Source organism: Acinonyx jubatus, chromosome B3, assembly GCF_027475565.1.
Source record: "Acinonyx jubatus isolate Ajub_Pintada_27869175 chromosome B3, VMU_Ajub_asm_v1.0, whole genome shotgun sequence".
Taxonomy (NCBI): Eukaryota; Metazoa; Chordata; class Mammalia; order Carnivora; family Felidae; genus Acinonyx; species Acinonyx jubatus.
This window is the reverse complement of record NC_069386.1, coordinates 95,721,489-95,747,466: the sequence shown is the minus strand read 5'-3', so window position 1 is coordinate 95,747,466 and position 25,978 is coordinate 95,721,489. Positions and strand designations below refer to the sequence as shown.

Here is a 25,978-nt window from a genome sequence, read left to right as displayed (position 1 = left end):
TTATTTAAAACTAGAATAATTTTGTAAGTTTAATAAAATCGGGATCAGTCATGGAAGATACATCTTAACTATGAAGAGAAATGAATTTTAATATTGGATTTTTGTAGGGGTACATCATTCAGAAAAGAGAAATAAAACCAAGCTTGGAAGTAGATAAACCAACTGAAGACATACTCACGTAAGCATATAGGCATGAGTCAGTTTACTTTGGATATGTATTAATGTTCTTGAATGATATAATAAATATGTTTTGCAGGTATGAGGAATTTCATCCTTTCTTGTTTTCTCAACATTCACAATGTCCATATATAGAATTTGAATCGTTTGACAAGGTGGGTTTTCCAATTCTGTTTTTTTGACCAGTTAGTATGATATGAGTTATTAAATTAATAGCAACTTGATTTGATTGATAAATTAAAAATATTTTTGGTTTACAATCACTGTATCTGAGCATTAAAGATCATTGCAGTCACAAATAAAAACTGTTGGAAATTTTTATTGTCACTTTATTTCAAGATGAAGGACCAAAGGTTTGAACTTAATTTGATTTTTGGCCCTTTGAGCTATATAATACATTTCCTGGGAATCTGTTCAAGTTCTTTGGGTAGTGTTATGAAACAAAATGGACTCTAAAATTCTGTGTATCTAAGTTGAAGTAGAGACCCTGTTTTTTGTTTTTTTTTAACCAGTTACTGTCTTTTTCTGTTTTTTAAATAAGGCCGTGGATGAATTTTATTCCAAGATAGAAGGTCAGAAAATAGACTTAAAAGCTTTACAACAGGTATGGTATTGTTAAAAACATTAAACTAACTAGGCTTGGTGTGATTTGCTGTGTAGACGATGCTTTCATATAGGAATTGGTGACGTTTCAGTGGTAGTATGGGAATGCCCTGATCCCTTGGCTCACTGATAATGGTCCAGGGGAGATCTCATTGTTGAAAAGCATTCCCTCGTTTGTTCCATCTGTACGTAAGATATTCTCTAAAATGGAAAATACAATGGGAAGGTGAGTCCTGTTATTTATTCCCTAGTATAATATGGGTTATTACAGCAACCCAAAGCTTTTCAACCTTTGCTGTTAAGGGAACATTGTTCCAAGGAGATTTTTAAGTAGGCCAAAAGAAAGGGAAACGTTCTTTCTGTACAAATAAGTGTATTTTTCATTAAACTGGGTTTTATTCTAAGTGGGCTTTCAAACTTCACAGGAAGTTTTAATATGCTCTGTTTCTCGGTACATTTGACCATGATTTTGGAGCATTGCCACAGAGTTGTTTTAGAAATTAGCCACAGTCACTCTTGATTTGAAGAGGATTTAATTTTTCAAAAATATTAATAAATTCTTGAAGTACGTGTGCAAAAGTTTGGAATTATATGAATCTCTGTGCCCTCCCCTCTGTTTAAAAAATTAACAGCACAATTTCAAAGCTGGTGGATTGAGTGAATTAAATAGTGTGCCTGCCACACGGTGGCAGCACTTTAGCTAGTAAACATATTTAGCAGTAACATTGGATTGCATGTTTTTATGTGCATCAGAATATTCATGAATTATTTTAGTAATTACTGTGTGTTCTTTTAATAGTCACCATTCTTATGATTCAAATCTTTTAAATACTACATCCCATGATTCAAACCTTCATTAACTGATGATTCTGTTACTAGTGTTAGAAAATTTGCCTCAAATCAATAACCTTGAAATGCAAATGATAAATGCTAAAATGCTACATAGAAGGTAAATTAACTACTGTGAGACTTTGTGGCATTAATTTAAGAAAAAGAGTACTCTGTAGAAATAATACTGAGAAAATTAAAAGCAGCAATAACTTAAAAAGAAGCTCTTTTGGTAATTTGTGTTCTTTAAGAATGCATTTCCCTAAAACTTTACAGTCATGTGATAAAAAGAAAATGTCTTGTAGTCAGAATACATTCCTATATAGGGAATGGGAAGTAGGTAGTGAGGAGAGGTAATTTGGGAGCTTTGGGGTAGGGTAGACCTGGGTGTTGGACTGCAGGAACGTCAGACAGCATTATGGGGTTGAAGTGGAGGAGGGAGAGTTTCAGGATGTAAGAGAGGAAAGGTGCAGAAGGCAGAAGAAAACTAATTTTTAAAAAATATGTTTTGCCCACAAAAGGAAAAACAAGCATTGAAGAAATTAGATAACGTCCGGAAGGATCATGAAAACAGATTAGAAGCTCTTCAACAGGCTCAGGTATTCTGTTTAGCTTTTTCCCAGATTTCAAAAATGGTAACTTTAAATAAAACATTGTATGTTAACTAAGTGGAATTAAAATAAAAACTAAAAACATAACTTTAACATGGTATTACAGTAACTGTTTTTGTTTCTTAAGGAAATAGACAAACTTAAAGGAGAGCTCATAGAAATGAACCTACAGATAGTTGACAGAGCTATTCAGGTTGTCCGAAGTGCTTTAGCCAACCAGATAGATTGGACAGAAATTGGGTTAATTGTGAAAGAAGCCCAAGCTCAAGGAGACCCTGTTGCAAGTGCAATTAAAGAATTAAAACTACAAACAAACCATGTTACAATGCTACTAAGGTGAGTTTGATTCTTAGTTAAGCAGTTAATGCTTGTTTTTATTTTGCTGTTTAATTGTTCACTGTATTCATTTAAAATTTTTTCTCTTGTATTTGGAAGTTTATCCTTGAAGATACAGAAAAAACATTATTTACATTAAAATAATGCAACTATTTAAATACTGCAAATAACTTTATAATTTCATTGAGGAAAAAAATTGAAAATAAAAAAGTGATGTCATTGACATTAGTGAAATACTATTGAATATTTTTAATAGAAATCCATACTTGTTATCAGAGGAGGAAGATGACGATGTTGATGGTGACATCACTGTTGAAAAAAATGAAACCGAAGCACCAAAAGGAAAAAAGAAAAAGCAAAAGAATAAACAGCTGCAGAAGCCTCAAAAAAATAGGCCATTACTTGTTGATGTTGATCTCAGCTTGTCAGCATATGCCAATGCCAAAAAGTAAGTGTTAAGTATGAATTGTAAGTAAAATATCTGCAATAAATCAGGATAATAAGGATAATATATGTATATATATTACGTATGTATGTGCTTTGGGGTGAAAACACTTTTTAACATCTTACTTTGTGCATTATGCAACTTTGTTTTCAAAACATACAAAACAAAGTTGCATAATGCGCAAAATTTGTTCCATATGATTTGAATGTGTAAAATTAGAAGTAACATAAATAGAAAGCTAAAGAATAGCTTAATTTTACTTAAAATTTTAATAGCTTAATTTTACTTAAAATTAAGAGAAATGCATTTTTCTAGATACTATGATCACAAGAGGTATGCTGCTAAGAAAACACAAAAGACCGTGGAAGCTGCTGAGAAGGTACTTACTATTTCTTAGAGTGAATGTGAATTGTTTTTTCTCTGCTTTAAATGAGTGGCTTTAATTATTTCGTTTAAATGAGGTTTTCTAATTCAGAAATAACTTTCAAACTTAATTTTGCTGTAATTATATGTATTTCCAGTGTTTATTTTCTTCCCCAAACCTGCTCCTTCCCCAGTCTTCCCCATGCTATAAATAGCACCTTCCTTTTTCCCTTTGCTTGAGTTAAAAGTATTGGAGTCATCCTAGGCTTTTCTCTCATAAATTATATCCAGTCCATCAGCAAATCCTTGTAGGTCTTTTGTAGAGTATAACCAGAATCTGACCACTTCTCAATAATCCCGGCCCCCGTCATTTCTGTTCACATAGACTGTAACAGTAGCCTCTTCTTGGGTCTCTGCCTTCTACCCTTCCCCCCCTACAGTCTGTTCTTCAAACAGTAGCCATAGTGAATAAAAAATGAAGTTATTTCTCTTTGTTCAAAATCCATTTGCTTCCCATCTTATCAAGACACGTCAAAGCCCTTCTCCTGCCCTGTAAGGTCCTACCTGATCCACTCCCCTCCAATTTAATCACCTGCATTCCTCTTGCTACACTCTTTTCAGCGACACTGGGATCTTAGGTGTTCCTGTAACAGTGATGCATGCTGCCTTCTCGGGGCATTTGTGTTTGTTGCTCTTTCTACAGAGAATGTTTTTCCCTTAAAGTTTCCATGGTTTGATCCTTACATTCATTGGCATGTCTACTAAAATGAGACATCAGAGAGGTCTTTCTTTAAAAAAATTTTTGATGTTTAAAAAAATTTTTTTAATGTTTATGTATTTTTGAGAGAGAGAGAGAGAGAGAGAGAGAGAGAGAGAGAGGGAGCGAGCTTGAGTGGGAGAGGGGCAGAGGGAGAGGGAGACACAGAATCTAAAGCAGGCTTCAGGCTCTGAGCTATCAGCACAGAGCCTGATGCAGGCTCGAATGCACAAATGGTGAGAGCATGACCTGAGCTGAAGTCAGACACTTAACCGACTGAGCCACCCAGGTGCCCCTTTTTTTGATGTTATTATTTATTTTTGAGACAGAGAAAGTACGAGCTGGGGAGGGGCAGAGAGAGTAGGAGACAGGAACCAAAGCCGGTTCAGAGCTGATAGCAGAGAGCCCAATGTGGGGCTTGGACTCACGAGCCGCAGGATTGTGACTTGCACCAAAGTCAGACACTTAGCCAACTGAGCCACCCAGATGCCCCAGACAGGCCTTTTTGACCATATTTACTAAAAGTAGTACTACTTAGTAAGCTTAGTTGGTTAAGGGGCCAACTCTTGATTCCGCTTAGGTCATGATTTCATGGTTCATGAGTTTGAGCCCTGCATCAGGCTCTGCACTGGCAGCATGGAACCTGCTTGGGATTCTCTCTCTCCCTCTCTCTGCCCCTCCCCTGCTGGTGTCCTCTCTCTCTCTCTCTCTCTCTCTCTCTCTCTCTCTCAAATAAACATTAAAAAAGAATAGTAGTACCCTCAACCACTCCCTCTTATTCTGCTTTATTTTTCTTCTTAAAAAACACCCCTCCCAACATATGTTGATCTGTCTTTCCTCTAGAATGTAGATTGTATGAAAGTAAGATCTTTGTTTTGTTCATTGCTTTGTCCCAGCCCCTAGAATATTGCCTTGAACATAGTAACATTAATATCTGTTAAATGAGGGGTGCCTGGGAGTCTCAGTTGATTAATCATCCGACTTTGGTCCAACTTCGTGTCAGTTCATGATCTCATAGTTGGTGAGTTTGAGCCTGGCATGGGGCTCTCTGCTGTCAGCACAGAGCCTGCTTTAGATCCTCTGTCCACCACCACCTCCCCCGCCAACCCCTCCTTCACTTGCTCACGCACGCTCTCTCTCAAAAATAAATAAACATTAAAAATATGTGTATCTGTTAAATGAGTAGCCCTCATGACTTGTCTTCTATCTCTCTCTCCAACCTCATTTCTTGACATTTTACTGTGTAATCACTACTTTCTTGGTGAAGTTGGCCTTTTCTTTTTGCTTATAGTGCTCTTCCTATTCTTTGCCCTGATAATTCCATTTACCCTTCAGACTTCAGCCTAAATGCCATTTCCTTAGAAATACCTTCTTTGACCATAAGCATTTATAAGTTAGGTTCTCTTGTTATATTCTCATAGCATCCTTAGAAGCACTTAACATGTTTATTTGAATGATTATGTGTTTGATATTCATGTCTTCTCCTCGACCCTCTAGTAGGGTGAGAGTGAGAACTTCCTTTTATTCACTATTGTGTCCCAGCATCTAGCCCAGAATCTATCATATGATAGATACTCAGTATCTGTTAACAAATGAAACTTTTTAAAATTTGTAGGTCTTGAGCAAATATTTGTATACATTAACCTTTGACTTAAATTATTTTAATATTTAAGGCACAAATCTTTATTTTGTGTGTATATGGTGTATGTATGTAAATAGTTGCCATTTTGTGACGCTTGAAAATAATTTCTTGTCTTATTTACTTAGTGTTATTTAAATACATTGTCAACAAATTATTTAAAAACTTTTTTCTTATAAATAGGCATTTAAATCAGCAGAAAAAAAAACAAAGCAAACGTTAAAAGAAGTCCAAACAGTTACCTCTATTCAGAAAGCAAGAAAAGTATACTGGTAAGTGTTCTGCCTTTTAAAAATATAGTTTTTTTGTTTTTTAATTAAAATTATACATGTACATTGTTTAGAAAAATCAAGCAGTTCTACAAAGCTTGTTGCAAAAACCAGTAGCCTTGCAGTATTTTACCCCTAGTCCTGTTGCCTCTTCTCTTAAGGAAACTATTTTTAGCTCTTTTAGCTAATTGTTTTGGTATTTACCTCCTTTCCTCTTAGTAATGTGCTTATATTGCTGCTTCTTGGTATTTCTGTGTTATACTCTGTCAATGACTTCCCACTATGGAAGATGAAGATTTTATTCTTTCCATTTGGTGCTCCGTTACACAGATACACACCAGCCAGCCTCCCAGTAAAGGGACATAATTTTGTCAAGGTAGATATCCAGCATTAATATACAGTAATATTTTATTGTAGTCACAGCTGAGTCATAAAACACTGTTTCTTTTCCTTCCCTGCTCAGCTTTTTGTCTTCGTGAAGGTGGTAGTTGTCTTGTTTCATTTACCTTCCTCTTCCAGGTGTGTTCAGACACATTGGAATTCTATCCGTATCTTGCAGAAGTCTCTCCTGAGATTTTGACCTACTTTGTTCTAAATTGGTTACCCTGAAGATCTTAAGATTTCATTTTATTTTATTCTGGAAGTTCTCTTTACCTTTCTCTGTGTTGGATTCTCTGTCCTGAATCTCCTACTTCTTTTCTTAGTTGATGGAATGTGTACTCTAGAAGCTACATAAGAAGGCGTGTATAGGATGTAAAGCTTTTGAAATTTTTGATATGTAAAAAAAAATTGTTTTATTTAATTGTGCGGCTGATAGAATTCTGATTTGAAAGGTTTAAAGTCATTGTTCATTGCATTAGCTTTCAAATTTGATCTTCAGAAGTCTGATGTCATTTTGATAGTTTATATTTTATTGAAAATTTGTTTTTGCCTTTCTGTAAACTTGTAGATCTTAATTTTTTTCCTCTCAGTTTTCCAAATTTTCACAATGATGTAGGTTGGCGAGGATGTTTTAATCTATTAGGCTGAATACTCTGAGTCTCTTAATTTGGAATTTTTCAGTTCTGATAAATTTTCTTGAAATATTTCTTACGGATTTTTTTTTTTTTTTTGGTTTGTTTTCTTCTGGAAGTCTTATTTATTAAATATGGAACTCCTTGGGGGCGCCTGGGTGGCTCAGTCGAATTAAGCATCCAAATTTGGCTCACAGTGTGATCTCGCGGTTTGTGAGTTCGAGCCCTTCGCCGGGCTCTGTGCTGATAGCTCAGAGCCTGGAGCCTGCTTCAGATTCTGTCTCCCTCTCTCTCTACCCCAACTCCACTTGGCTCTCACTGTCTCTCTCTCAAAAATAAATAAACATAAAAAAAAATTTTTAATATGGGTTCTTGGATATGGTCCTCCAATTTTTTTGCATTTTCTATTTTTCAACTTTTAATCCTTTTGTTCTATATTCTGAGAGATTTCCTTTATCTTTCAGTCCTTCCACTGAATTTTTAAGTGTTTTTGTTTTTTTGTTACTTTTTAAAAACTTTTGCTCAAGTTCTTTATAATCAGAGTAGTTTTGATGTATTTTTATTTAAAAGTATTCTTTTCTTGCTGGTTTTGGTTTGTTTTTTATGTTTATTTATTTTTGAGAGAGAGAGTGAAAGAGTGCAAGCAGGGGAGGGGCAGAGAGAGAGAGGGAGGCACAGAATCCGAAGCAGGCTGCAGGCTCTGAGCTGTCAGCACAGAGCCTGATGCAGGGCTCGAACCCATGAACCGCGAGATCATGACCTCACCTGAAGTCGGACGCTAAACCAGCTGAGCCACCAGGCACCCCTTGGTTTTTTGTTTGTTTGTTTTAGTATTCTTTTATTTGTTGGGTTTGTCTTCAGCTTTTGTTAAGGACGTTTATTACTGTCTTGTGATCCTTAATTGTCTGTTCGTATTGTCTGTTCACATTTTATAGTAGAGCATGAAAATGCCGATTGGAAGTTCTCTGTGGGAGGTTAGGCTTATAAAATGATGTATGGGGGCTATTTTGTGTGGAATTCTCACTGTGTTTAGCTTTTTTCCTTCTCAGCTGGTCTCATTTTTCAGGAAAGGTGTTCTTTGTTTTTTGTTTTTCCCCTGCTTGGAAAGTGAAGAGCTGGTTGTCAGCATTTTGGAAGCCCAATGGGAATAATAGGTTGCAGAGGCTTAGTACCCAGTAATTCATACATTTACTAAATTGCTGTTTTACATATGTTTCTCCTACTTACAACTGTGCCACATTTCCCGTAATTTGAAGATCCTTTTCATACATTTTATAGAACATTAACTTCTGGCTTTCTGTTAGGATGTGGAAGGAGCAGCTACTACCATGTTCACAGCTGGAACTTTTTTCCTTTTTTTAACCCCAGCTTAACCTATTTCTAGCAGTACCTTGTGCTGTTTTTAAGTTTTTTATGGGTTACACAGTGTAGATTGATTTGTTTCTTGGCTTTTTCCATTGTCAGCCTGGGATTCAGCTTCTTGAGCCTGATCACTTGTCCCTTGGTTTTTCCATTTTTAAAAATTCTGTTGCTCTTCTCTCTCTTTCCTTTCTTTTTCTCACATCTCTATTGACGAATAGGATTGACTTGTAATTTTCATGTCTCAGAAGTTCTTGGGACACCTGGGTGGCTTAGTCAGTTAATAAGCATCCAACTCTTGATTTGGGCTCGGGTCATGATCTCATGGTTGTGAGACCCAGCTCTGCGTCAGGCTCTGCACTGGTAGCATGGAGCCTGCTTGGGATTCTGTCTGTCCCTGTCTTTCTGCCCCTCCCCTGCTTATGCTCTTCTTGCACACGAGTGTGTTCTCTCTCAGAAATAAATAAACTTAAAAAAAAGGACCAGTTTTAACTGTTGATCTCCTCTATTATATCTGTGCTCTCTGTTTTATTATTTTTCTCTTTCTGTTTTTCTTTGAGATTCATTTGTATATCCCTTTATGATTTCTTGAGATGGAAATTTGGTATATTGCTTTTTTTCTCCCAGCTTCTCTTCTTTTCTGATAAGTATTTAAGGCAGTAAATTTCCCTTTAAATCTGGCTTTAACTGTATCTAAAAAGTTTTGTTATATACTATTTTCATTATCTTTCATGTCAAAATGTGTTCTAATTTACATTGTGATTTCTTCACCCATGCCTTATTTAAAAGTAATGTTTATTAATTTCCAAACCTATGAAGATTTTTGGTTATATTTTTGTCATTGCTTTCTAGCTTAATTTGCATAATGTTCAGAGATAGCATTCTGAATTATCTCAACCCTTTGACATATGTTGTCGAAACTTGCTTCATGGTCCAGCATATTTATGGTCCACTTTATTTACAAATGTTTCATATATAGTTTAAAAGAGTGTTTGTTGTATAGTTGTTGAGTGCATCTCTCTAAATATTAATTAGATCACATCCATCAATCATGTTTTTCAAATCTTTAGCATCTTTACTAATTTTTTTAAAAAGTGTTTATTTATTTTGAGAGAGAGAGTGTGAGAGCTGAGAGAGGGAAAGAGAATCCCAAGCAGGCTTCATGATGTCAGCACAGAGCCGAAAATCAAGAGTTAGACATTTAACTAACTGAGCCATCCAGCCGCCCCCACTAATTCTTTTTTAAGTGATTGTTTTCTTAATTACTGAGAGTTTTGTTAAAAATCACATAATTGTGGGGCGCCTCGTGGCTCAATTGGTTAAGTGTCCAGCTTTGGCTCAGGTCATGATCTCACGGTTCATGAGTTTACGACCTATTTGAACTGTGCTAATAGCTCAGAGCCTGGAGCCTGCTTCATATTCTGTGTCTCCCACTCTTTCTGCCCCTCCCCCGCTCATACTTGGTCTCTCTCTCTCTCTCAAAAAAAAAAATTTAAAAAAAAATTTTTTTAAATAAATAAGGGCACCTGGGTGGCTCAGTCAGTTAAATGTCCGACTTCAGCTCAGGTCATGATGTCATGGTTCCTGAGTTCCAGCCCCGTGTAGGGCTCTGTGCTGACAGCTCAGAGCCTGGAGCTTGCCTCGGATTCTGTGTCTCCCTCTCTCTCTGCCCCTCCCCTACTCATGCTGTCTCTCTCCCTCTCTCAAAAAAAAATAAACATTTAAAAAATTATTTTTTAATAAATAAAAGATCACATACTTGTGCACTTGTGTCATTCTCCTTTTATTTCGGCCATTTTTTGCTTTATATATATGAGGCAGTATAAATACAAAGCTGTATGTCTTCCTGCAGAATTGAGCCTTTTATTAACTGTAATCAGATGTTCCTTTAACTTCTAACTTCTTTTTCCCTTCTCTGTGAGATATTAAAACTACATCAACTTTCTTTTGGTTAGTGCTTGCATGATAAATCTTTTTCCATCATTCTATTTCAATCTTTTTATATCCTTATATTTTAATATTTTAAAGGAGTGTATATATCATTTTCCAGTCTGACAGTCTTTACATTTAATCTGGAGAATTGACTACATTTAATGCAATTTCTGATATATTTGGGTTTAAATCTATGCATTTTATTATTTGCTGTCTTTTTCTTGTTTTTTTTTTTTTGAGATTATTTATTTTGAGAGAGAGAGAGAGAGAGAGAGAGAGGTGGGGGGAGGGGCAGAGAGAGAGAGAGGGAGAGAGAATCCCAAGCAGGCTCCTTGCAGTAAGCATGTAACCAATGCAGGGCTCAAACTCCTGAACCATGAGATCATGACCTGAGCTGAAACCAAGAGTCTGACCCTTAATCGACTAAGCCACCCAGGCGCCTCTACTGTTTGCTTTCTATTTCGTTCTTTATTCTTTGTCTTTTTGCCTCCTCCTGATTTTTTTTTTTCCTGTTATGTTCCTTTACTAAAATAATTAGAAATACATCCTTATGTTTCTCGTTGTCTTTGTACTTGTGCATTTATGTTGTTTTAGAAACCTCTCTACCATCAATAGAAGAATTGTTAAATAAGTATAGTACATCCATTCAACAATGAAGATGACTTTTTTAAGATTTTAAGTAATGTTGGGGCGCCTGGGTGGCTGAGTCGGTTGAGCATCCGACTTCGGCTCAGGTCATGATCTTACAGTTTGTGGGTTCAAGCCCTGCATCAGGCTCTGTGCTGACAGCTTACTTAGAGCCTGCAGCCTGCTTCGGATTCTGTGTCTCCTCTCTCTCTCTCTGCCCCTCCCCGGCTCATGCTCTGTCTCTCGAAAATAAATAAATGTTAAAAAAAATAATTTTAAGAAAATTAAAAAAAAAAGATTTTAAGTAATGTCTATACCCGGTGTGGAACTCGAACCCACAACCCCGAGATCAAGAGTCGCATGCTTCATCAACTGAGCCAGCTAGGTGCTCCAAGAAAACATTTTTAAGTGAAAAAAAGAAAGCAGTTTGCAGAATAGTGTGTGTTGTGTTTAAAAGAAAAGGTTTAGAATAAGCATTTTTTAAAGCTTTTATATGTATAAAGAAACCCTGGAGAGGGATATACAGAAAGCTAGTAACAGTGGACTTCTGTTTGATATTGGTAATGAGAACTGAAAGGGGATGCAGGATCTTAAACTATACCTTTTTTGTCTGATTTAAAACATTTCTGAACCATGTATATGTATTAATAAAAAATCAGATGAGAAAACAGGAACACAATACTTGTGCTATTATATATTTTGGGTGTTAAAAGGGAGTTTAATGCCAGTGCTTAATCTTTTTTTTTTTTTTTTTCTCCAACGTTTTTATTTATTTTTGGGACAGAGAGAGACAGAGCATGAACGGGGGAGGGGCAGAGAGAGAGGGAGACACAGAATCGGAAACAGACTCCAGGCTCTGAGCCATCAGCCCAGAGCCCGATGCGGGGCTCAAACCCACGGACCGCGAGATCGTGACCTGGCTGAAGTCGGATGCTTAACCGACTGCGCCACCCAGGCGCCCTTAATCTATCATTTTTAATCAGAAGTTTTTAAATTGTAGATTAAGTCAAAGAAATAGTCATATGTAATATAGAAAACATTTCTGTTCATCTCTATTTTGTCGTTTTCTAAATGTTATACAAATATATACTCTTTACTTTTTATCATGATGGTATATATTAATCATGAAAACCAAATTACTTTTTCTTTTGAGAAAAGTTAGTTTTATAGAGCAAAAATTACCTTTAGAAGTATAAAAGTATAAAGAATACCATATATGTAAGTATTCAGTTGATTCAGGACAGAGTGAGAAAACTTCTTTCTTACTTGTGGCCTCAAAAGTTAGCCAGTGCCCCACTGAAAGAAAACTAAACCTAGGGACCATGTGACATTGTATGTTGTTGCTTTGTGTAATTCATTGTTATGTTATCCTTGAGTTTAAGAAGGGACTATATGAGAGGGAGATAAGGAGAGAACATATTTGCAAACATAGAATTTAATTACTTCTAAGACTCATAAGAATATCCTTGGCCAATTTGTATGATAAGATTTCAATAAAATTCAGTTTGATGCTTTAATAAATTAAACCATCAAGTTGTCTTAACCTACAAGATAGGATAGCGTCTTGGAATTTTGTTTGCAAAAAGGATGTGAATTCAGGTGACTATAAAGCAAAAGAATGTTAACTTTTTTTCTTTCAATTTGGTAGGTTTGAGAAATTTCTGTGGTTCGTTAGCTCAGAGAACTATTTAATTATAGGTGGAAGAGATCAGCAACAGAATGAAATGATTGTGAAAAGATACTTGACAACAGGTAGGTAAGATTTAAAAAAAATTTTTTTTAGGTAAGATAAAAATTTTAAAGAATTTTGTCATATAATTGGATCAATTATTTCAATATTAGATGTAGATTTTCATCTTCTGTGACAGGTTTAATTGGTAGAAGGAGTTTATCTTGATGGTTTATGGTTTGTTGAATATGCATTTTGACACTTAATCTTCACTTTAAGTGAATATTCCTAAAGTAGTAATGGTGAGCTAATCTTGCAGTGTTGGACTTTTGATTCTCTTCTACATTATAACAAAATAGCTTTCAGTCCTCCAAAGTTAGTGTGGATCAAATTTTTAAAGACTTGTTTTTTTAGTGCGGAAGTTTGTAACTTTTTTTTCCATATTTAGAAAAAGAACTTAAGCCCTGTGGCCACCTCGCTGTGGCTGAACCTTCAGTGTTGGTATCAGAAACCAATAATCAGAACTAATCTGATATCCACTGCAGATCCCAGACCAGAAAAGAAAGCAGCAGGGATCATGGTATTCCATGGTGCTTAGGGCATGGTCTCTCTCTTCTGTAGCTTTGTTCTCTGTGAGCTCAGCTTGTATTGGGGCAGTATGAGTTTTTCTCTTCTTTGAGTTTCAAATCCCAGATGAACTGTTGGGGCAAGCAATGGCTGCTCATTTTATTTGTTAGGAACTTTCCTTTTTCCTTAACAAAAGAGGAAAGATCTCACTCCTGCATTTGTTTGTTCATTTGTTTATTCATTGGTAGCACACACATAGAATACAACTCACAGTTCTCACTGTGGCTTACAAGCCTCCTGGCTTCTTTCCTTCTTCATTTCTTACCATTCTTCCCTTAGTCTGACCTCTTGACTGCTCATCATACATGTCAAATATCCATGGTCCTTAGGACCTTTACATTTGCTGGATGACTCATCTCTCACCCTCCAGCAAGCTGGCCTAGACTTGCTTACATGGTAACTCAGCAAGTTTCTGAGAGAAAGGGAGGAAGCACATAAGGCCTATTAAGACCTAGGTTGAGAACTGGCACTTGGTCACAGCTGCTATATTCTGGCTAAGGCAGATCACAGGGCAGGTCCAGATTCGAGACATTGGGAAGTGACTCCACTTGATGGGAGAAGCTTCAGGGTCACAGAGCAAAGAGGTGTGGCTAACAAGGGAGAGAGGAACTGACCATTTTAATAATCTGCCATATTACCATTTCTGTTTCCTATAAGGAGGACTATGAGAGATCTCCTAGGGGTGGGAAATGGACTTTATATGCCTTCTTATCCCCTTTGGATTTTGAACCCATTAAAACCATTAAAAAGAAAAAAAAAAAAAAGGAACAGGACTTAAAGTATTATTTCTCATTTGTCTTTAAGGGGACATTTATGTACATGCTGATCTTCATGGAGCTACTAGCTGTGTAATTAAGAATCCAACAGGTAATATATTTCTCTTTATTATTCAAAACTTTATTTATTCTCTTTATTATTCCAGACTTTAATTCAAAACTTATTATATGACAAAATTTGTTAATAGAGTTAAAGGACACTTTATTATGATAAAAGGGTCAATTCATCAACATATTTATAACTATTATAAATATACGCGCACCCAACAACAGAGCCCTAGAATACCTTTGAAGTAAAGTCTGACAGAATCAAAGAGAGAAATAGTTCAGCAATAATATTTCAGGACTTTAATACCTAACTTTAAGTCATGGATATAATAATTAGATACAAGATTGACTAGGAAATAGAAGATATGAACAAATAATTTAACTAGACCTAATATAAATCTCTGATATCCTCACCTAACAACAGTAGGCTAATTCTCAAGTGCACCTAGTATGTTCTCCAGGCTAAACCATATGATAGTCTAGAAGACAAGTCTTAATAAATTTAAAACTACTAAAATCATACAAAGTAAGTTTTCTGACCATAATGGAGTGAAATTAGAAATCACTACTAGAGGAAAATTTGGAAAATTCACAAATGTGTGGAAATTAAACAGCACAGTCATAAATAACCAGTGTCAAAGAGAAAATCATAGGGGGGTGTTAGAAAATACTTTGAGATGAGTGAAATGAAACACAGCATATCAAAATGATAGGAGATGCAATTAAAGCAGTGCTTAGAAGTTTATAGCTGTAATGTTTATAAAAAGAGGAAACATTTCAAATCATTAACAAAACTGTAACATTAAGATCTAGAAAAAGAAAAGCATAGAACCTATAGTAAGGAACAGAAGGAATTAAAAAGATTAGAGTGGAAACAAATGCAACAGAATAGAAGAACAATAGAGAAGATCAGTGAAACCAAACTTGTTTTTTTAAAAAAGGTCAACACAATTAATAAAACTTTTACTGGACTGACCAAAAAAATAAGAGAAGATTCAAATTCCTAAAATTGGGAACACAAGAGGGGAAATTACTACCAACTTTGCAGAAATCAAGAAGATTAAAAGAAAAAGTGCCCTAGCTGCTTCTTATAAAACACCATTTTAGCAATACTTGTGTAGTATTCTGGGTGGCAAATGTGCAGTAAGACAGCAGAATGAAGTCCTGTCATAAATGGCTTCTTTAAATGAAGAATGAACTTTTCACTGTGATAAACATTAGTCACATCTCTAGTCTGTGTCTGGAGCATTTATTAAATAACTTTAGAAGTTACATTTGCTGGGGCGCCTGGGTGGCTCAGTCGGTTAAGCGTCCGACTTCGGCTCAGGTCATGATCTCACAGTCCGTGAGTTCGAGCCCCGCGTCGGGCTCTGTGCTGACAGCTCAGAACCTGGAGCCTGTTTCAGATTCTGTGTCTCCCTCTCTCTCTGCCCCTCCCCTGTTCATGCTCTGTCTCTCTCTGTCTCAAAAATAAATAAACGTTAAAAAAATAAAAAAATTAAAAAGAAAAAAAAAGTTACATTTGCTGAGGGGGAAAAGGATTGTGAGGCATGCTACCTACAGTTGTAGGGCAACAAATTAGATAACTTGGATGAGATGGACACATTCCTAGAAAGATATAAACTAGCTAAACTGACTCAAGGAGAAATAGAAAATCAAACAAACCTATAACAAGTAAAGAGATTGAAATAGTAATTTAAAAAAATTAAGAAAAACAAAAACAAAAAACAACCCTGCTCAGGCCCAGGTAGCTTCACTGGCAAATTCTACTAAACTTAAAGAAGACTGAACACCAGTGCTTCACAAACTCTTCCAAAAAATAGAAGAGATGGGAAAACTTCCTCACTCATTCTCTAAGCCCAGTATTACCCTCATCACAAAATCAAAGATGTCACAAGAATCGAAAACTACAGGCCAGTGTTGCTTATGAACACACACACAATTTCTCAACAAAATATTAAAAAACTGAATCCAGCAGCATATTAAAAGGATTGTACATTGTGACAAAGGGGTTTATCCTAGGAATGGTTGATTTAATGTATGAAAATTAATCAATGTATTGATAGGTGAAGGACAAAAACCACGTGATCATCTCAATGATGCAGAAAAGGCTGTTGGCAATAATCCAACACATATTTGTGAAACACTCAACAAACTAGGAATATGAGGGAACTCCTGAACTTGGTGAGGGATTTTTATGGAAAACCCAGAGCTAACATCATACTTGATGGTGAAAGACTGAAAAATTTCCCCTTAACATCCAGAACAAGACAAACTTGTCTGTTGTTGTCCCTTTTTTTTTATTTTAATTTTTAAAAATAATCTTTTGATGCTTATTATTTATTTTTGAGAGAGAGAGAGAGACAGCAAAAGTGGGGGAGGGGCAGAGAGAGCGAGACACAGAATCTGAAGCAGGCTCCAGGCTCTGAGCTGTCAGCACAGAGCCCGATGCGGGGCTCGAACTCAAGAACCATGAGATCTTGACCTGAGCTGAAGTCAAACACTTAACCTCCTGAGCCACCAGGTGCTCCTATCCTTGTTATTTCTATTCAACCTTGTATGGATGTTCTAAGTAGACAGGCAATAAAAAGAAATAAAAAATATCCACATTAGTAAAGACCAAGTAAAACTATTTCCATTTGCAGATGACATGATCTTATATGTTTAAAACCTCAAGGAATTCCCCCAAAATTATTAGTTAATAATTTTACAAATGTTCAGGATACATTTGTATGATATATAAAAGTCAGTTGTATTTCTATGCACTCACAATGAACGGTACTAAAGTAAACTAATAAAACATCCATTTATAATAGCATTAAAAAAATATGAATAAATTCACCAAAAAGAAGTTGCAAGATATACACCCCAAATATAAAAAACATCATTGAAAGAAATTAAAGAAGACTTAAGTGGAAAGACTTTCAGTGTTTATGGATTGGAAGTCTTAATATTTTTCTGATGGCAGTACTTCCCATATTAGTCTCCAGATTTGATGTAATCTGTCAAAATTCCAGCTTCCTTTTTTTTTTTTTTAACAAAGATTGATGAGTTGATCCTAAAATTCACATGAAAATGCAAAGGACCCAGGTCAGCCAAATCATGTTTAAAATGAAGAACAAAATTGGAGGACTCACACCTCTTGATTTCAAAACATCCTGTAAAGCAACAGTAATAAAGACAGCAAGGTGTATGAGGAAGGACCGATAAATCATTGAAGCGAATTGAGAGTTCTCATTTATAGTCTGTAGACTTCGCACAAGGGTATGAAAGCCATTCAATGGGGATAGATAGAATACTGTTTTCAAAAAGTGGTGCTTGGACTAATATCCATGTACAAAAGAATAAAGTTAGACCCCTGCTTCACACCATTTATTAAAATTAAATGCATCAAAGACGTAAGCTTAAAAGCTAATACTATAAAACTGTTACAGTAAGGCATAAATCTCATAATGAATCAGGAAGTCATTTCTTAGAGAAGACATCAAAAGCATAAGTAACCAAAGAAAAACAGATTAATTAGACAAATCAAAATTAAAAACCTTAATTCAAAGACGCTATTAAGAAAATGAAAAGATGGTGGGGGGGGGAGGGGGGTGGTGCCTGGGTGGCTCAGTTGGTTAAGTGCCAGACTTCAGCTCAGGCCATTATCTCATGGTTCGTGGGTTTGGGCCCCACACTGGGCTTTGTGCTGACAGATCAGAGCCTGGAGGCTGCTTCAGATTCTGTGTCTCCCTCTCTCTCTACCCTTCCCCCACTCACACTCTGTCTCTCTCTCGCTGGCGCTCTCTCTCTCTCTTGAAAATAAATAAACATTTAAAAAAAAAAAAAAGAAGATGAAAAGACAACCCACAGAGTAAGAGAAAATACTGGCAAGTCATTTATCTGTCTGCTAAGGAACCAGTATCCAAAGAACTCTTAAGACTCAACAACAGAAAGGGAAAAAAGTTTTTAAATGACAAACGATTCAAATAGATATTTTCCCAAATATACACGAATGGCCAGTGAGCACATAAGATCCTCAGTATCATTCATCATTAGGGAAATGCAAATCAAGACCACAAAGAGGTACCACTTCACACCCAGGCGAATAGTCGTAATAAAAAAAAAATAGACAAAACGTGTGGGAAGGATGTAGAGATTGGAACCCTTATATGCTGCTGATGGGAATGGAAAATGATGTAGCCACTATGGAATAGAGTTGGCAGTTCCTCAAAAAATTGACCATAGGGGACACCTGGGTGACTCAGTTTGTTAAGCTTCTGACTTCAGCTCAGGTCATGATCTCACGGTCAGTGAGTTCAAGCACTGCATCAGGCTCTGTGCTGACAGCTCGGAGCCTGGAGCCTGCTTTGGATTCTGTGTCTCCCTCTCTCTCTGCTCCTCCCCCACTCATGCTGTGTCTCTCAAAAATGAATAAACGTTAAAAAAAAAAATTGTTTTTAATTAACCATAAAATGTGTCACCCAGCAGTTCGACTCCTAGTTATATAGACAAACTGACCACACTAAACTTGTTTGCAGATATTCCTAACAGCATTATTTATAATAGCCAAGAAATAGAAACAACCCATATGTTCATCAGTTGATAATAAACAAGTTGTATATCCATTCAATGGAATATTCTTCAGTCTTAAAAAGAGATGAAGTACTGATAATTGCTGTAACAGGGATGAGCCTTGAAAACATTATGCTAGGTGAAAGAAGCCAGATATATATGATTCCATTGATATGAAATTCCAAAATTGGCAAATCCATAAACACAAAGTGTGTTAATGATTGTCAGGGGCTGGGAAAATGGAGAATGACTATTTATGGATATAGGATTTCTTTGAGGGATAATGAAAATGTTCTGGAATTAGTGGTAATGGTTATGTAGCTTTATGAATATACTAAAGACCATTGGATTATATACTTTAAAAGGGTGAATTTTATGGTACATGAATTACATCCCAATTAAAAAGTATCTGAAATCTAATTGTAGGGATATATTATTAATATGCTCTTCATTTTGACAATTTAGGTGATTTATAGTAATTCTGGAAGAATTCAAACTTTGACTAGGCTTTTCTAGGTGATTCCTTCTGGAATGAAGTTAGAGTTATTGACATAAATGAGAAGGCATTTCTTCTCTGATTTGTTTTATTTACTTAGACTTTTTAAAAACCTGCTTTGTAAATATATATTTGTAATTGTTATTTTTTTATCTGGCATAAAATATGCCAGTATAGTTAACATACAGTGTTCTGTAAGTTTCAGGTATACAATAGTGATTCACCAATTCTGTGTATTACTCAGTGCTCATTAAGATAAATGTGTATTAATCCCCTTCACCTATTTCACCCATCCCCCCACCCAGCTCCCCTCTGGTAACCATCTGTTTGTTCTCTTTAGTTAAGAGTCTGTTTTTTGATGGACTCTTTTTTTTTTCTTTTGTTCATTTGTTTCTTAAATTCCACATACGAGTAAAATTATATTGTATTTGTCTTTCTCTGACTTATTTTGCTTAGCACTGTACTCTATAGATCGATCCATCTGTGTTGCAAATGGCAAGATTTTATTCTTGTTTATGACTGAATAATATTTCAGTGTGTGTGTGTGTGTGTGTGTGTGTGTGTGTACACAACATCTTTGTTCATTGATTGATGGATGCTGGGGTTGCTTCCATAATTTGGCTGTTGTAAATAATATTGAGATAAACATAGGGGTGCATATATCCTTTTGAATTAGTGTTTTCGTATTCTTTGGGTAAATACACAGTAGTACAATTATTGGATCATATGGTAGTTGTATTTTTAATTTTTTGAGCAACCTCCATACTTTTTTTCCACAGTGGCTGCACCAGTTTACATTCCCACCGACAGTATACAAGGGTTCCTTTTTTTCCACATCCTTGCCAACACTTGTCACTTCTTGTGTTTTTGATTTTAGCCATTCTGACAGGTGTGAGGTGATAGTCCATTGTGGTTTTTGATTTGCATTTCCCTGAATGTGAGTGATGTTGTAAATATATTGTTAATAAAAATCATAACTTCATGTAATATTGAAATTAAAATGTGGTATCAGTATTTAAGATGTAAGAGGATCAAATCCATCATGTTGCATGTGATTTTCAGGTCTTGCTGTATAGAAACTCTGTACTTGGGTACTGAAGCATTGTGGTGTTTATATCACAGGAGAACCCATTCCACCTCGGACCTTGACTGAAGCCGGCACAATGGCACTTTGCTACAGTGCTGCCTGGGATGCACGAGTTATCACTAGTGCTTGGTGGGTGTACCATCATCAGGTAATAAGGGCTGTGGTCCTTTTTCTTAATTTATTAAGAGCTATTGTGTACCAAATTTTGAGGGTATAGAAGTCAACAAGGCAAAGTACCTACTTTGATTGAGGTGACATTTTGGTGGTGGAGAAAAACACATACATAATGTCTGGTAACAAGTGCTGTAACGTTTTTTCTTTAAAGCAGAGTAGGCACTAAAGAGTGATTGGGGCTACCATTTTGAAAGTAGTGTCAGGGAAGGCCTTTCTAGGAAAGTAAGATTTGAGCAGACACCTAAAGGAAGAGAATGATTTATGCAGTTATATAAGATGAAGTGTTCCTCTTCATCTTTGTTGGAATTTTCTGATCTCTCTTTGGCCCTTCCTGAAAAATAGTTATATCCAGTGTTTTTTATTCATTTGGCTTTAGTAATTGTCGTCTTTGTCGTTACTGCTGTTACTTGATACTTCACTCCATATTTGACTTCATTTTCTGTTTCACATTTTCAATAATTGCAATTGATAATGATATATTACAGGGTCTTACAGCTATACAGCAAGATAAAGAGTTCATTACTATTATCCTCCCTTAGGTTCATCTTGTATCTATTTATAGTCATTATTTTCTGCTTATACTATGATACTGTGTTTTCAGGAAATTAATATCATTTCTGGTATTATATTTTCTACCTGTTATAAAAGTGGTTTTAATTCTTTCATTGAACAGGTTTTTTAATGGTGAAATTAGTGTGCTTTTAATCCCTCCAAAAACTATGACAAAGGTACTCTCAGATTTGGGGGTTTCACAGATAACATACAATTTTTAAATACATCATTTTATTTCCTAAAATAAAGGTTATTTTACTACCCCCAAAACAGTATCTTAGGAAAGGACTTTATTTAGTAAATCTAGTTTGTTTTTTAATTTTTTTGTTTATTTTTGAGAGAGAAAGAGAGAGTGCATGCACACACATGTGGGGGAGGGGCAGAGAAAGAGACAGAATCTGAGGCAGGTTCCAGACTCTGAGCTGTCAGCACAGAACCTGATGCAGGATTCAAACTCACAAACCATGAGATCATGACCTGAGCCGAAGTCAAGTGCTTAATCGACTGAGCCACCCAGGCGGGCCCCCAGTATAGTTTTATTTTAGTAAATATAGTTTTATTAAACTTTTCTTATTTTTCCTATTATATCTCAAACCAGAGGAAATGTGTGAACAAGTTCTGCCTCTAATCCATGGCATTTGAAAATTATTGATGTAGTATATCCTTCATTATTTCTTTTCTTTGTTACTGCCAATGGTATTTCTGTCTTTGAAGAGATATCTCAGTATTGAGAATTTTTACTAAATCATAAACTTTTCAGGAGATGGTGCTATTTACTTAAATATGACTTTACTTTCTTGAGTGAAAAATTTAAAAACACGTGTCTTAAGACAACAGTATGATGTGGTATTGTGTTCCTCAGGTGTCTAAAACAGCACCAACTGGAGAATATTTGACAACAGGAAGCTTCATGATACGAGGTAATGATTATGGAGACCGGTTTGAGGACCATTACTTACTAATATTTTCAGAACAGAAATTATTATGATTTCATATATGAAATCTATTATTAAATAAGGAAAATTTTGTGCTGCTGTGGCAGATTTAGCATTTGTTATGTCATCTCCATAGATATTTTTCTTGACGAGGATGTGCTTTCATATAACATGACCTTTTTTTCTAAAAGATTATTCAGGGATTGACTAACCCAAAGATGAGAGCAAGCATTCATATTTTTTCTTTCTTAATTCCTGTTCCTATACATAATGCCAAATTCTGTGTTCCTTCATGACAGAGAAAAGACCAAATAAATGTGACCATTGGTGTCAGATAATTTGTAAGCATAAAATGGAAAAAAACAATTTTTAACATTTATGTTTATTTTATAGGAAAGAAGAATTTCCTTCCTCCCTCGTATCTAATGATGGGGTTTAGTTTCCTCTTTAAGGTATCCTTCAGCTTCTTTGTTAATGTTTTTTTAAATTTTCTTTAGTCTTACCTAAAGTTTCATCAGTGAAAAATAACTATTTCCATAGGTAGATGAGTCTTGTATTTGGAGACATCGGGGTGAAAGAAAAGTCAGAGTGCAGGATGAAGACATGGAAACATTGGCAAGTTGCACACGTGAACTCATATCAGAAGAAATGGAACAACTAGGTAGTTTACAGATTTTAATAAAGTAGCTTATAGTGTTACCTTTTGTCTAGTTTTGCTTCTGAATTCTTAGAAGATCGTATCTACTTTGGGATAATTGAAATTTCAAAAATACAGTTGCTGTCAATTTTACTGAATTTTGTTTTTGGAAATGTTAAACATACTTGTTCTAATGAATTATGAAGTATTTAATTGGACCATAACTACTATATAAACAAATGTAGTAAAACTTCGGTATTTAATGGGTCATATGTAAATGTGTTCAGCAAAGATAGACTCAGGTATTTGTGAATGAGCATTTACTTTTGGATTTAATAATTAGAACTTATACAGAGATGAATTTATAATAAGTAGAATTTCTCATGTGGGACTTTGGCTTGATGTAATAATACATTTGCTTCAAGTAGAGAGCAACTGTGGTTGCTGGAATAAATTTACTCACCTACCTGAAGGAATAGGGAAAGTATGCCCACTGTTTTACTTTTACAGTTATTCTTTTTCCTAGGGTCATTCTTCTTTAGGAGTAATACTGTGGCTTCATTTATGACTACTGTTGTATCACAAGATTTTATTTTTTTTGTTGTTGTTTAACATTTATTCATTTTTGAAAGGCAGAGAGAGACAGAGTGCGAATGGGGGAGGGGCAGAGAGAGAGGGAGACGCAGAAACAGAAGCAGGCTCCAGGCTTCGAGCTATCAGCACAGAGCCCAACACGGGGCTCGAACTCATGGACTGCAAGATCATGACCTGAGCCGAAGTCGGCCACTTAACCGACTGAGCCACCCAGGCGCCCCTATTTACATTATTTTTAACTGAATTCTCACAACCGTTTTTGTCAGATGGTGATGGCATCTCCTTTTATTAGGGAGCCAATTCGGTAATATTATTACTAGACAGTGTTTCTTTTGCAAAGGTATGAATACCTTCTGTGTGCCAATTATATTGCATGTATTGTCTCATTTCACTTCTCATGTGCAAATTACAATAACAGCAGTAGAATTTATGGAATTACTTTTCCTGTCCTCCTCTTTGGAAATACCTAACCAAGACAAGTTAAAGTTTTCGTTATAGAAATGGTTGCATTGTCCAAGATATTTATTGTGGTAAAGTATCTCGGAGAGCATTTATTCCAACCAGTTCATGATACAAGAGAATCCTTTTTTGTCTGAGTACCCTTTGGGGATGTGATCAGGCTTTTTTTTTTTTTTTTGGTGATGTCTTGGAGACACAGAGAGTCAACAGAATATTATTGTTTTTGAAGTTTTCAAGGTAATCCTCTAGGTTTGTTATGGTGATAGCACTCTGACTTTTCTTAATGATGATTCTACAGACGGAGGTGACAGTAGCAGTGACGAAGATAAAGAGGAATCACACGAAACTCCTGTGGAAGTGGAGCTTATGAGTCAGGTTGACCAGGAGGATATCACTATTCACAGTGGTGGAGATGAGCTAAATGATGAAATAATTCAGGAAGAGAGCTCAGAAGATGGAGAATCTGAAGAAGTGGTAAAAGATCAGGAACCTGTTGCTGAAATGATGGATGTAGGCAAAGACACATTAAATTATCCTGACACTACCATTGATTTGTCCCACCTTCAATCTCAAAGGTAATTAAAACCTATTATAGCTGGGAATGATGGAAGAGTTAATCCTTACAAAGATAATAACATGATTGACTTCAGTACTTTTACCCTCCATTGTCCAACAGTCTTATTATCTTTTTACTGTTTGATTGGGGGGTAGATCTCTGTCAAGAAATTTCGAGGACCCAGTGTAGAAAAATACAGTAAATATGAAAATGGCCAAAGTAGGTCAAAATAGAAACAAGTAAATGAATATAAATGCTAATAATGTAAGAGAGGCAGTTCCATTAAAAAAAAATATATAGGTGTTTTAATCTTTAATGTCTTATTGATCACCAGGTAAACAATAACATAGTTCTGAAAGCTCTATCACTGGAGTAATTAGGAACACCTTAGGAGTCTGACCAGAATTGGGTCTTAGGGGGTGTCATAGGGTAACTTACTCTGTGTCTCAGCTTAAGTTTCATTCTCTGTGAAAATGGAATGTTACTCCTTTCATTGGGTTTTGGTGAAGATTATTTGTATATAAAGCATCTGGCAGTGCCTGGGACATAGTAAGTGTTCAATACATGTCTGCTATTTAAGAATATATTTAGAAGTGTGAGATGAGCAATTTGATTATGTTTTTTAAAATTTTGTCAATGTTTGAAAGTTTGTAGGATTGCCAGTAATTAAGCGTATGATATGGGAATGTTTGCAGACTTTAAATGAATGCCTTTTACAACCTAGTAGATGCCTCGTTCTGTTTTCATAGGTCCCTCCAGAAATTGGCTTCAAAAGAAGAATCTTCTAGTATGGTAAGCTGTTTTCAAAGTTCTGTGAAGAACATCATGTTCTTCTCAATGAGTAATTTTGTACTTTTTACTTTCTGAAAAATTAATAGTAGTGATGTTATTGTTTGTATTTGCTTGTGTTTTTTTTTTGTTTTAATTTTAATAGAGTGACAGTAAGTTACAGAGCCGGAGACATTTGTCAGCCAAGGAAAGAAGGTAAACATATTTGTGTTATCTAACTGAAAAGCATATAATTTTTTTTCTTACCGACAGTTCAGTTATGACAGATCACTTGGCTATTCCAAAGACTTCCCTTATTAAAATTACCAAGATTTAGCATAAACCTTGTTTAGTTCTTAATATTCAGCTCTCATAGGTTTTTCTGTTTTAGAGCCCTGATCTGTCACTACAATCAGTTATATAGGTAAAGTAACGTGAGTGAGACTCTTTGTTACGTAAATATATGCAATAGCGATTGCAGTGCATTAAATTGACTGGTTCTAGGATAATACTGACAGGAATACTTGAAAATAACTAGGAAAGTTTTATTTAATAAAAAGACTTTTTTTCTTTCTTTTTTTTTTTTTAACATAGCAGGCCTCAGAAGGCAAATAGAAAGGGGGAAGCAGAAGGAAAGAAACAACTATAGGGTAAAAGAAAAAAACCCACTATAGGGCTAAAAAAAAAAGAAAAGAAAAGAAAAAGGCTATATAGCTAGTAAAGCACTCTAGAGACCCTAGGGTGGAGTGGACGATAGGCCTTTTTGTTTTACGAAGGTAGTCATGAAACAGTTTCAGTGATCTCTCTGAGGACATGGCACTATGCTAGATAGTATACAAAGAGGTAAAATATAAAATGTGTGCCTTCGAGAAGTTTTTGAGTCCTGGATCAGGAAAGAGCCATATGGTAGGGATACAGTAGTTCAGGGGTAAGAAACTGCTATGAGTTCAGGTGTTTTGGGAAATACCATCATAAGTATACCTTAAAGATGTGTTAGAACTTATTTAGGTAAATGAAGGTAAGATGGTCAGAGATTCAGAAGAAAATAAGCATGAACAGAACAGGGCACGGAATTGGAAATATT

General features: G+C 35.6%; 1 protein-coding gene across 2 annotated transcripts in view; it reads left to right on the top strand.

Moving 5' to 3' along the window:
- Positions 1 to 25,978, top strand: part of NEMF (nuclear export mediator factor) — a 63,596-nt gene that overhangs the window by 15,769 nt on the left and 21,849 nt on the right. For both annotated transcript variants that reach the window (XM_053224440.1, XM_027065671.2), the window contains exons 9-25: positions 108 to 178; positions 257 to 332; positions 719 to 781; positions 2,130 to 2,207; positions 2,347 to 2,555; positions 2,812 to 3,003; positions 3,316 to 3,379; positions 5,943 to 6,031; positions 12,608 to 12,711; positions 14,060 to 14,122; positions 20,255 to 20,367; positions 21,808 to 21,865; positions 22,274 to 22,332; positions 22,421 to 22,541; positions 23,869 to 24,145; positions 24,876 to 24,918; positions 25,061 to 25,110. In XM_053224440.1, coding sequence (XP_053080415.1) covers positions 108 to 178; positions 257 to 332; positions 719 to 781; positions 2,130 to 2,207; positions 2,347 to 2,555; positions 2,812 to 3,003; positions 3,316 to 3,379; positions 5,943 to 6,031; positions 12,608 to 12,711; positions 14,060 to 14,122; positions 20,255 to 20,367; positions 21,808 to 21,865; positions 22,274 to 22,332; positions 22,421 to 22,541; positions 23,869 to 24,145; positions 24,876 to 24,918; positions 25,061 to 25,110 — 1,730 coding nt within the window. The remainder of the gene's footprint in view (positions 1 to 107; positions 179 to 256; positions 333 to 718; positions 782 to 2,129; positions 2,208 to 2,346; positions 2,556 to 2,811; positions 3,004 to 3,315; positions 3,380 to 5,942; positions 6,032 to 12,607; positions 12,712 to 14,059; positions 14,123 to 20,254; positions 20,368 to 21,807; positions 21,866 to 22,273; positions 22,333 to 22,420; positions 22,542 to 23,868; positions 24,146 to 24,875; positions 24,919 to 25,060; positions 25,111 to 25,978) is intronic.